General features: G+C 38.7%; 1 protein-coding gene across 2 annotated transcripts in view; it reads right to left on the reverse strand.

The window, feature by feature from the left end:
* Positions 1-13,143, reverse strand: part of ANKRD45 (ankyrin repeat domain 45) — a 51,104-nt gene that overhangs the window by 34,499 nt on the left and 3,462 nt on the right. For both annotated transcript variants that reach the window (XM_055582688.1, XM_055582687.1), the window contains exons 2-3: positions 11,748-12,117; positions 1,546-1,713 (exon numbers count right to left, since the gene is read on the reverse strand). In XM_055582688.1, the coding sequence (XP_055438663.1) occupies positions 1,546-1,713; positions 11,748-12,102 (523 nt within the window). In that variant the 5' untranslated portion in view covers positions 12,103-12,117. The remainder of the gene's footprint in view (positions 1-1,545; positions 1,714-11,747; positions 12,118-13,143) is intronic.

Raw genomic sequence — 13,143 nt, forward strand, 5'->3', positions numbered from 1 at the left:
CTACAAAAATGAAATGTAAACACCTTAGCCTGACATTTGGAGGTAAAATCTGACTGGAATAATAGCAGCATCATACTTAAAGTGTGATCACCCAACAGGCACTGTGCTAAGACATGGTTTATAGCATCTCATCTCATTCTCACAACTCCTCCAAGAGATAAGGACTATTATGGGCCCCCTTTTCTGGAAATTAAGACTGAAGTATAAAGAATTTAAGTATCTTGCACAAGGTCACATAGGTTTCAAGTAGAGATACCAGTATTTCAACTCAAGCAGTTTGATTCAAGAGCCCATGTACTTACTTCTCTTTTAGTAACCTGCCTGTGCTGTAGCCTGCTTGTGTAAATTATATTGACTTGCTCTTCCAGTAAGGCAAGCTCATCACTGGTTCCCCAACATGTCACTTTCAGTCATAAGGTTTTGCTCATACCCTTTCTCCTCAGTCTGTGTATACAAATCCCACCATTTCTTCAAGGCCCATCTCAACTCCACCATACTCTGACTTCATGTTCTCTGACCACCCCATAGCATGACCCATCTGCTCTGCCAATTTTAACTCTTAATTATAGTCTTTCTGATATTGTTATTTAACTGTAGGATGCATCAATAGTTTATCACCCCACATATAACAAATGTCCAGAGAGCAGGAACAATCTATGTACCACAACAATGTTGTGCTTGTAGTCCTAGAAACACAAATGCAGAGAACTACATAAAATGAATGCCATGAATGTCCTTGGTACTAGTTTTATAACCAATGTTTGTCACATACATAATTACACAGGTGTATCTTCCTGAAATCTCTAAGCTCTATTCTACAGGTTAAGGAAATATTGTAAGAAAAACAGTAAAACTCAAAATAGTACATAGTTTTTTGACCTTTGATTAAAGCACAAAACACATACAGAAAAGTGCAAAATTTACAAGGGTACAGCTCAATGAATTTTCACAAATGAGCACACCACGTTAGCAGTCACCAAATTAAGAAAAAAGAGTATTATGCCCCAGAAGTACCCTCCCTCATGCCATAATGAAACCTGCTCTTCAGACTTCTAACACCACGGATTAATTCTGCACAGCAAACCATTTTAAATTATTACAACTGTTTCTACTTGGGGAATCAAACATATTCCTCAAGTATGCTTTTCTTTTAAACATTTAAGGAATGGTCCACTCTGCTGAGGTCTCTCAGAAAATGGCCTTGAACCATGTATGTATATTATATATACATTATTATAGAAGATTATTGGAGAAATTGTTAGAAGGTGGTAAATCAACCAGCTTTGAATATAGTTTCTACTAAATACAATGTTTTAGGCCAATAGCAAAAAAAAAAAGGCAGATTTGATATATTATCACCAACGGTGACTACGGTTATGTCTACAAATAAAAATCCTAATAAAGTGATTATTTAATTCACTTCATTTGGTTAGGTGAAAATGTTAATCACCTCTCTGCTTTGTTAGTGACACAGCCTGTAACTCTGAACTTACAGGAGGGAACCCAGCAGTCAGTTTGCTACTACTACCTTGTAAGCTTCCTTACCTGCCCAATCCAGGAACTCAACACACTCAGCCTGGGAATATCGAGCAGCAACATCTCGAGCTCTCTCCTTCCGGAAGTTCAGAGCTTCTATATCAACATCCAGTTCCACCAGTGCTTTCAAAGTTTCCAATCGACCCCAGGCTGCAGCACAGTGTAAGAGTGTGTAACCTAACAAACACAATGAGGATGGTCAGGTTAAAAAGACTACATTGTTTCAGGCTCTTCTACAGAGTAGAAGATAATAATGGTAATCAGGTGTTGAACAATTACTACAGGCCAAGTATTATCCTCTGTCTTCCCTGGTGGCTCAAATGGTAGGGAATCTGCCTGCAATGCAGGAGACCTGGATTCGATACCTTGATTAGGAAGATCCCCTGGAGAAGGCAATGGCAACCCATTCCAGTACTCTTGCCTGGAAAATCCCATGGACGGAGGAGCCTGGTGGGCTGCAGTCCATGGGGTCGCTAAGTGCAGGATACGACTGAGCGACTTCACTTTCACTTTTCACTTTCATGCATTGGAGAAGGAAATGGCAACCCACTCTAGTGTTCTTACCTGGAGAATCCCAGGGATGGGGGAGCCTGGTGGGCTGCCGCCTATGGGGTCGCACAGAGTCGGACACGACTGAAGCGACTTAGCAGTAGCAGTAGCATGCCTTTGATTTGGAAATTAATCATTTGAATTAAAACTGAAATTGTGAGCTATCAAATTAGAAAGTTATTTCTTAGATTTACTGAGGCAACTACCCCACAAAACTGGGAGCCAAGAAATACCCAGATATCACCTTCCCGAAGATGTATTTCTTCAGCCAAATGGCCCGCGGCCCCTGATTTGTTGGGAAAGGGGACACCATCTATGGAAAAGACACCACGATAGCATGAGCAGGAGGCCATTTCAAATGAGATATTCTCGGTCCTTACATTGCTTTTCTCAGGGCTGAAGTTACTATTAAATACAATGTTTTAGGCCAATAGCACACACACACACAAAAAAGGCCAGAGGTAACATCTAAAATTTTTCCTATTTTTTAATATACATAGTTTAAAAATAAGAAAACATGATTTCTAAACACAGAGAGGCTTTTGCCAAAGAATTTGAAATCTTCATATGTGGTTTTTTTCCCCCTTGTGGGAGACGGTGTGTTTTCTAGAAGGAAACACACAGATCTTTGTACTACATTAATTCCATAGCCTTCCCAGAAGAAGAACATTTAAATAAGATGATTTCGAAAGCATCCAGACAAGAGGGGGGATTTTCCTAAAGTTCTCCCATGATATTGGCAATGAATAATTGAACCCAGAAGCGAGGCATAGAAATCTCAGCAGGAAGAAAGGGACCATAAATGGAATACCAAAAAATCAGAATTGGTTCCAAGAGAAAAATAATCTCTACATGGAAGACTGCTGCTGCTAAGTCACTACAGTAGTGTCCGACTCTGTGCTATCCCATAGACGGCAGCCCACCAAGCTCTGCCATCCCTGGGATTCTCCAGGCAAGAACACTGGAGTGGCTTGCCATTTCCTTCTCCAATACGTGAAAGTGAAGTTGCTCAGTCTTGTCCGACTCTTAGCGACCCCACGGACTGCAGCCCACCAGGCTCCTCCGTTCATGGGATTTTCCAGGCAAGAGTACTGGAGCGGGTTCCCATTGCCTTCTCCGACATGGAAGACTGCTGCTGCTGTTGCTGCTGCTGCTAAGTCACTTCAGTCATGTCCGACTCTGTGTGACCCCAGAGACGGCAGCCCACCAGGCTCCCCTGTCCCTGGGATTCTCCAGGCAAGAACACTGGAGTGGGTTGCCATTTCCTTCTCCAATGCATGAAAGTGAAAAGTGAAAGTGAACTCGCTCAGTCGTATCCGACTCTTCGCAACTCCATGGACTGCAGCCTACCAGGCTCCTCCACCCATGGGATTTTCCAGGCATGAGTACTGAAGTGGGGTGCCATTGCCTTCTCCAACATGGAAGACTGCTGCACTACTGGTTACTAAATAGAGTCAACTGAGCATGCAGTTCACAGCAAGGCAAAAGATCAGACAAGAGGAAAAGCAATCTTCTTCTCTATACAGGCACTGTTCTGTGTGCTCCACAAGTATCAATTCATTTAATCCTCTCTACAGTCCTATGATGTACAAAGTAGTATTGTTCTCATTTATAGATTAAAAAAAAAGCACAGAGAGGATAAGAACTTTTCTCAAGGTTGCTTAAATTGAGGAAGGTCATTGATAAGGTCAAAATCCCAAAATTGAGATGATGATAGTCACAAACAAGTAATAGGCCATGGAGCAAAATACTCACTTAGCTAAAATATTTTTCACAACCTGCTGGCACCCCACCCCAGTACTCTTGCCTGGAAAATCCCATGGATGGAGGAGCCTGATAGGCTGTAGTCCATGGGGTCGCAAAGAGTCGGACACGACTGAGCGACTTCGCTTTCACTTTTCACTTTCACGCATTGGAGAAGGAAATGGCAACCCACTCCAGTGTTCTTGCCTGGAGAATCCCAGGGATAACGGAGCCTGGTGGGCTGCCATCTATGGGGTCGCACAGAGTCGGACACGACTGAAGCGACTTAGCAGCAGCAGCAGCCTACCACCAGCAGTACCAGACTCTGAATTCTCCAAATCATATTGTTTCATGCCTCTATAATTTTGCATATGCTGGTTTTTTCTGTCTGAGAAATTTTTTAAGTATAAATTTTATATTTATTTAGCATTAATACCAGTATTTGTAAAACTGAGTTCAGAATTCATTTTTTAAATTAGTGAAACTAATACCCATTTTAATTTTTTGTTCACTTTTTTAAATTAATTTATTTTTATTCTTGGCTGCCTTGGGTCTTTGCATGAGCTTTCTCTAGTTGCAGTGAGCAGGGAGTACTCTTGCTATGTGCAGGCTTCTCATTGCAGGGGCTTTTCTTATTGCAGAGCACAGGCTTTAGGTGCACAGGTTTCAGCAGTTGTGGCTTGTAGGCTCTAGAGTTCAGGCTCAGTAGTTGTGACCCACAGGCTTAGCTACTTCATGGCATGTGGAATCTTCCCAGACCAGGAATCGAACCATGTCCCCTGCATTGCAAGGTGAATTCTTATCCACTGAGCTACCAAGGAAGTCCAAGACTTATACATTTTAAATACAAAAATATATAAACATAAAATATCAGATAAAAGCATAACTATCAAACAAATGTTAAGTATATACTGTCATTCTATTAGCAATATAAACTGTCAGATAAAACTAATAAAAATTAAAGATTAAAAAGCAGAGGGATGGAATGGGGAGGGAGGAGGGAGGAGGGAGGAGGGAGGACGGTTCAGGATGGGGAACACATGTATACCTGTGGCGGATTCATTTTGATATTTGGCAAAACTAATACAGTTATGTAAAGTTTAAAAATAAAATAAAATTAAAAAAAATAAATAAAAAGCAAATACTATTAAAAATGAAAAACTATAATCATGAAAATCACAAATAAAACATTATTTTATTTTTTAAGTGGGTCAATGGTTTCAACAGGACATTTCTATGCAAATTTTTTCAGCTATTAAAGTTTTTCTCACTCAACATTAGTTGAAAGTAGTTATAAACCAACACCAAACACTTTCCTTCAAATTATCTCATTTCTAATTTTAAAAGACAGAGATATGTCCGAACTGTTTTTTGCTTTTTTAATAGAATTGCAATCTTTCTATTGAGAGTAGGCTGTAATCATTTTCTCCAAAGAAAACACTGATGGTTCATATTTGTCTTTTTTAGTTTCCACATAAAAAGAGAGAGAGTCCATTTCAGTTTCCTTATCAATTTCAAAGCTGTGAGATTCACATTCTACTGGTTTGGGAGGCTTGTGAACTCAAGAATTATTCTTACAATAGAATTTGCAATACCACAATATGGACCATCTACATTTGTAATCTTCAGTTTGTCTTTTTATATACACTGAGCAATTAAATCATTGAAATTTTTCTCAATCCAAAAATGACTCTAATTTCATATGTTTAAAATACCAAATAAAACTATTATACCTATAAAAAGGCCAGTATTTCATCACCTAAAATACTGGGTAAATACACCAGGATAGCAAAAATATTTTAACACTAAAATCTGCTATTGCAGTTACTATCTGATACTGCAGCTACTGCCACCTGCCACACCTTATCCTTCAACTTCCTTTGTCTGATAAACTCTTGGTCATTATTCAAGATTCTATATATTAGACTTCCTTGGTGGTCCAGTGGTTAAGACTCCACACTTCCACTGCAGGGGACATGGGTTCAATCCGTGGTAAGGGAATTAAGATCCCAAGTGCTACGTGGTGCAGCCAAAAAAAAGCTCAACATATTGCCTCTTCTATAAAGCATTCCTTGACCATGTCCAGCACTTTCAGGTAAATCTGATTGACCTCTCCTCTGAGCTATCACTGTACCTTGTCTCATCATATATCATCTATTTACACATCTGTTTTCTGCTAACTGTGAACTTGATCAAGGTTGCGGAATTCATTCATCTTTCTATCCCCAGTTCCCAGCTCAAGACCTGGCTATTTCTTCACTTTAACAAATATTTACTGATTGTAGGGAAAGGCCGAGTTTAAAACAGTATTCAGTTTCAATCATGCTTGTTTGAGTGTGGCCAGGTTGAGAAACCAAAGCCTTACCAGAACCAAAGGTGGTTCCATCAGTAACCTACAAACTGCACACAAATGTCCTTGGCTCAAACAGAAAACAAGGCACTTCCCAACAGTCCAGAAGTCAGTAGTACAGAGAGCTTCACCCTCCTTCTTTTGGATCAAAGAGCTAAAACTGTAAGAACTGTTTCACCCTTCTTCCTTCAGATCAAAGAGATGAAACTGTAAGAACTGTTTCATCCTTCCTTTGAATCAAAATTGTCCAATTCTCCAATATTTAAAAGGAAAGGAAATCCTGAATACAAATGTTATCTCTGAGAATCATCCACAAATAAATGGCATACATCTTCTTAAAGAGATATCTACCACAGTTCTTCACCCAAAAGTCCCTTAATTTTAGGCCAATGGCTTCTTTATGTTGCAAAAATCAATAGTGTTCACAGATTCTTAAAAAAGGAAAATTCTATCATTTGTAACAACATGAATGAACCTGAAGGGCATTATTCAAAGTGAAATAAGTCAGAGAGGAAAAGCCAAATACTCATGGTATCACTTATGTGGGGAAATATAAAATAAAAAATTAAACCCATAGAAATAGAGTAGAAAAGTGGTACCAGGGGCTTGAAGAATAGGGGAAATAGGGAGAGATTGGAAAAAAGGTAAAAACTTCAGTTAGAAGAGGAAAAGATCCCAGGACCTAATATATAACACAATGACTATAGTTAATAACTGTACTATATAATTGAAATTTCCTGAGAATAGAACTCAAATGTTTTGACAAAAAAAAAAATCTTTGCACTGATCTGTTCTCCCATGTAAACAAGCTCATGAGAGCTGAATCAATACCAACCAAACAAGAAATTTACTGAAAAACTGTAATGTAATTCATTATTTACACTGGGCTGGAAGGAAGCACAAGCTGGAATCAAGATTGCCGGGAGAATTATCAATAACCTCAGATATGCAGGTGACACCACCCTTACGGCAGAAAGTGAAGAGGAACTAAAAAGCCTCTTGATGAAAGTGAAAGAGGAGAGTGAAAAAGTTGGCTTAAAGCTCAACATTCAGAAAACGAAGATCATGGCATCTGGTCCCATCACTTCATGGCAAATAGATGGGGAAACAGTGGAAACAGTGTCAGACTTTATTTTGGGGGGCTCCAAAATCACTGCAGATGGTGACTGCAGCCATGAAATTAAAATCGCTTACTCCTTGGAATAAAAGTTATGACCAACCTAGACAGCATACTGAAAAGCAGAGACATTACACTAGATAGCATATTGAAAAGCAGCAATATTACTTTGCCAACAAAGGTCCATCTAGTCAAGGCTATGGTTTTTCCAGTGGTCATGTCTGGATGTGAAAGTTGGACTGTGAAGAAAACTGAGCGCTGAAGAATTGATGCTTTTGAACTGTGGTGTTGGAGAAGACTCTTGAGAGTCCCTTGGACTGCAAGGAGATCGAACCAGTCCATCCTAAAGGAGATCAGTCCTGGGTGTTCATTGGAAGGACTGATGGTGAAGCTGAAACTCCAATACTTTGGCCACCTGATGCAAAGAGTTGACTCATTGGAAAAGACCCTAATGATGGGAGGGTTTGGGGGCAGGAGGAGAAGGGGACTACAGAGGATGAGATGGCTGGATGGTATCACCGACTCGATGGACATGAGTTTGAGTGAACTCCAGGAGTTAGTGATGGACAGGGAGGCCTGGCGTGCTGTGATTCATGGGGTCGCAAAGAGTCGGACACGACTGAGTGACTGAACTGAACTGAAATGAAGTAACAGTTAGAACTGGACATGGAACAACAGACTGGTTCCAAATAGCAAAAGGAGTACATCAAGGCTGTATATTGTCACCCTGCTTATTTAATTTATATGCAGAGTACATCATGAGACATGCTGGACTGGATGAAGCACAAGCTGGAATCAAGATTGCTGGAGGAAATATCAATAACCTCAGATATGCAGATGATACCACCATTATGGCAGATAGTGAAGAACTAAAGAGCCTCTTGATGAAAGTGAAAGAGGAGAGTAAAAAAGTTGCCTTAAAGCTCAACATTCAGAAAACTAAGATCATGGCATCTGGTCCCATCACTTCATGGCAAATAGATGGGGAAACAGTGGAAACAGTGGCTGACTTTATTTTGGGGGGCTCCAAAGCCCCTGCCTAGATGGATAGCATATTCAAAAGCAGAGACATTACTTTGCCAACAAAGGTTCGTCTAGTCAAGGCTATGGTTTTTCCTGTGGTCATGTATGGATGTGAGAGTTGGACTATAAAGAAAGCTGAGTGCAGAAGAATTGATGCTTTTGAACTGTGGTGTTGGAGAAGACTCTTGAGAGTCCCTCAGACTGCAAGGAGATCCAACCAGTCAACCCTAAAGGAAATCAGTCCTGAATATTCATTGGAAGGAATGATGCTGAAGCTGAAACTCCAATACTTTGGCCACCTGATGTGAAGAGCTGACTCATTTGAAAAGACTCTGATGCTGGAAAAGACTGAAGGCAGAAGGAGAAGGGGACAAGAGAGGATGAGATGGTTGGATGGCATCACAGACTCAATGGACATGAGTTTGAGTAAACTCCGGGAGTTGGTGATGGACAGGGAGGCCTGGCCTGCTGCGGTCCATGGGGTTGCAAAGAGTCGGACAGGACTAAGTGACTGAACTGAACTGAAGTAATAATCACCAAGTTGACTGGTACAATTAGGTTAGCCAGTTCATGCAAACATTTCATTACAAAATCATTGAAATGGCAAACAGGCTTACAATTTCCCAGAACATCATATATCATCTAAGTCCTGGTTCCTTTTAATTTAGTGATTCTTCTCTCAATTTCTCTGTCTCCTCTGGCATTTTACTATAAGCAGCAAGAAAAAAGCAGGATGCACCTTCAACTTCTGCTAACGGAGAAGATTTCATGGTAAGCATGAAATCAGAATGAAGATATGGATTATCTTAGAGTACATCATCAAAATCAAAAGACTACACCTATCTTCACACACTGGAAAATACCTAACAAGAGGATGGCAATACCCATATCAGTTAGTCAGAGCACCCTCTCCCTGGAGTGCTGGAGGTACACTATCAGATATTTGATTTAGGGCTCTCATTTTCTTTTATATAGTATGATTTTCAGACATTACTATTAGTCCCATTTTTATGGATGTAATATTAGATATTACTATTAGTTCCATTTTTATGGATGAAGAAACTGTAGCATGGAAAGGTTATATAACTTGCCCAAGTTAAATAGTTTAAAATTCGATATTAGATAAATTTTGCTACAAGTTTTCCACAGCCTTAAGAAAGGCTTCTTCTGTTCCTATTTACCCAAAAGCTTTCATCATGAATGAATGCTACATTTTCTTCCAAAAGACTTTTCTACATCTATTGAGATGATCAGGTGGTTTTGTTTATATAATCTTTTAGTGTAGTGAATTATACTAACAATTTTTCTAATGTTAAAGCCATCCTTGAGGTTTCCCTGGTGGCCCAGTGGTTGAGAATCTGCCTGCCAATGCAGGGGACACAGGTTTGATCCCTACTCCAGGAAGATCCCACATGCTGCGGAGCAACTAAGCCCATGCACCACAACTTCTGAGCCTGCGCTCTAGAGCCCAGGAGCCACAACTACTGAAGCCAGAACACCTAGAGCCTGTGCTCCAAAACAAGAGAACCGCTGCATTGAGAAGCCCATGCACCACAGCGAGAGAAGAGCCCCCACTCTCCACAAGCACTCGAGCAGCAACAAAGACCCAGTGCAGCCAAAATTGATAGATAATTCTTTTTTAAAAAAGCAAATTCTTGCATAAATGGGATAAACCCAAGCTAGTCCAATAAATGCTTCAACACACAACATTAGATTCAATTTGTTAATATTTTAAGATGCTTGCATCTGTGTTATTAAATGATTGGCCTATAATTTTCCTTTCTAATGCTTGTCCTTAACTAGTTTTGCTATAAAAGTTATTTCATAAAATAAGCAGTTGTCCAACTCTCTTTATATTCTATGGAAAATCTGTATAAGCTAGAGATTATTTCTTCCTTATAAGGGTAGTAAACCATATCTTTTAAAACATTTGAGTTAGGAATTGGAAAGGGTGGGAGAATCAGGCAGATTCTGATTACTTATTCAATTTTTTAAAATAATCATAGATCTAATCAAGTTTCTATTTTTTTTCTTGACTCAATTTTGATAATATATATTTTATTGAAGAAACTGTCCATTTCATCCATGTTTTCAAATGTATTATCATGAAGTTAGTTATTGTATTTTCTAATAATTTTTTAAATCTTATCTTTTCCTGTGTGAATGCTTCATTTTAAAATTCCAAATATTATTTACACTCTCTCCTTCTTATAATATCACATATCAAAAATTATCAATATTATCAAATGTTTTTTCAACTTTTTTTCACTAAACCAGATTTTGGTTTTGTTGATTCTCTTTATTGTGTTTGTTTGTTTGCTTGTTTGTTTTGGCTGCACTGTGCAGCTTACAGATCAGGAATCTCAGTCCACCAGGGATCAAACCTGGCACCCTGCAGTGCAAGGTGGACTCCAAACCACTGGACTGACAGGGAATTCCCTCTCTATTGTTTCTTTATTTTCAATGTCATTATTTTACTCTATTATTTATCTTCTTGTTTCTTTGGATTTTCAGTTGTTATTTTTCTAACTCCTTGAGTTAAATACTTTGCTTTCTAATTTTCAATATTTTTTATTCTAATATATGCATTAAACTAGAATTTTAATTTTAGTTTTATTTCACAGGGTCTGACATAGCAATCCTGTTGCCACCTAAATATTTCATAATTTCTATTATATTTTCTGTCACCAAGACAGAAAGTATAATAATATTTCAACATAATTGAAAGTATGTTCCTGTTTCCAAAATTATAGGGATTTTGAGTTATCTTTTTTGTCACTATTTTCTAATTTTATTTTACTGTGGTCAGAGACCACAGACTGCATGCTATAGTTTATTTGATAATTGTTGACACTTCCTTTATGGTCTAACACATGATCAGTTTTTTTAACTGTTCCATTTAAGCATGAAGAAAATGTATATTTGCTATTTGCTAAAGACCACTGTTTCATTTTCTACAATGACCATGTCTTATAGGTCCAATCTGAAAAAAACAGTGACTTAACTTAAAGAGCTAATTGAATAATGGATATAAAAATGAATAAATCTTCCAAGGAAATAGGTAATAAGATTATTGAGCATTTACTATATACCAACTTTATATTATCATACTTAATCCTCATAACCTACAAGGAAAACCCTATAAAGAAAATACAATCATCCTCATTTAGTAGATGAAACAGAGACACAAAATGATTAGGTAACTTGCCCAAGTCACCCAGTTAATAAATATCAAAGTCTGTATTCTTAATTACTAAGCTATACTATAATAACATGCATATACACACATTCATATATATATACATACACACACACATAACATATGCAAAATTTAAAGCGGGGACATCAAATTTATCCAAATTTAAAGACAATACATGGTATCTTTAGGTAGCTATAAGTAATAGCGATGAGAGAAAAAAGACAAAATACCTCTGGTGGTTTTCTCATTCAGATTCACACCATATTTGGCCAAAGCTCTAATCACATCACTTTGCCCAGCCATGCAAGCTGCATACAACAAATTTCTCCCAATGATGTCTTCCTCCAAGAGTAGCTGCATGGCCTGCTCATGGTGAGAGTTCTCAGGATCCTCAAAAATCTTCTGCAAACCTTCTACATCCCCTGTGAGAGCAGGTGGTAAGAGGGGGTTAATGGTGGCAGTTTCCTCTGCTTCTTTGGATTCTTCTTCTTCTTCACTATCATCTTCTTCTTCCTCTTCTTCTTGTGGTGAGGAAAATATTAATTTTTCTGAACTCTCTGACTCTGGGGGTATTTCTGACTCCATTAACTCCAAAAATACCTGAGACCAAAAAAGAGAAAAAGTAATAGAAACATACTCAAACAAATCAGCATTTGTTTATTTACTTGTTTGATCAGTCAACTGACAATATGAATGGAATGAAAATACTTAATTGGTTCAAAATAATTATAAAATAAGATACTTCATTCATTCAATCAGTAAAGTTTTTCATGCACCAATAGACTGCCTGAGTACATATTAAAATGCTGAATGTGTGATGCAAACAGTAAATTCAATAGGAACAGGAGAAAAAACATCAATGTGGGTGAGATTCATTAGGAAAAGATTGAAAGAGAATGTTAAAGGGACTCATCTGTTTAAACAAGGATCCATGTTGGGGAGAAGTAATCAATACAGTTGGATCATTGAAGCCAGATTATTAAGACCTTAAAAATTAGGTCACTTTGCCAGCAAAGGTCCATATAGTTAAAGCTATGGTTTTCCAGGAGTCAAGTACAGATGGGAGAGGTGGACCAGAAAGAAGGCTGATGCTTTCCAACTGTGGAACTGAAGAAGACTCTTGAGAGTCCCCTGGACAAAAAGGAGACCAAACCAGTTAATCCTAAAGGAAATCAATCCTGAATATACATTGGAAGGACTGATGCTGAAGCTGAAGCTCCAACACTTTGGCCACCCTTTGTGAAAAGCCGACTCACTGGAAAAGACCCTGAAGCTGGGAAAGACTGAAGGCAGGAGGAGAAAGGGCAACAGAGGATGAAATGGTTGAATGGCATCATCAACTCAACGCACATGAGTTTGAGCAACTCCAGGAGATAGTGAAAGACAGGGAAGCCTGGCATGCTGCAGTCCATGGGGTTGCAAAGAGTTGGATACAACTTGGCAACTGAACAACAATGTGAAATGAGCAAAACTGTGTGGTAGTCTGAACATTCTTTGGCATTGTCTTTCTTAGGGATTGGAATGAAAACGGACCGCTTCCAGTCCTGTGGCCACTACTGAGTTTTCCAAATTTGCTGGCATATCGAGTGCAGGACTTCCACATCATCATCTTTTAGGATCTGAAAC

Source organism: Bubalus kerabau, chromosome 5 (assembly GCF_029407905.1).
Source record: "Bubalus kerabau isolate K-KA32 ecotype Philippines breed swamp buffalo chromosome 5, PCC_UOA_SB_1v2, whole genome shotgun sequence".
NCBI classification, from domain to species: domain Eukaryota; kingdom Metazoa; phylum Chordata; class Mammalia; order Artiodactyla; family Bovidae; genus Bubalus; species Bubalus kerabau.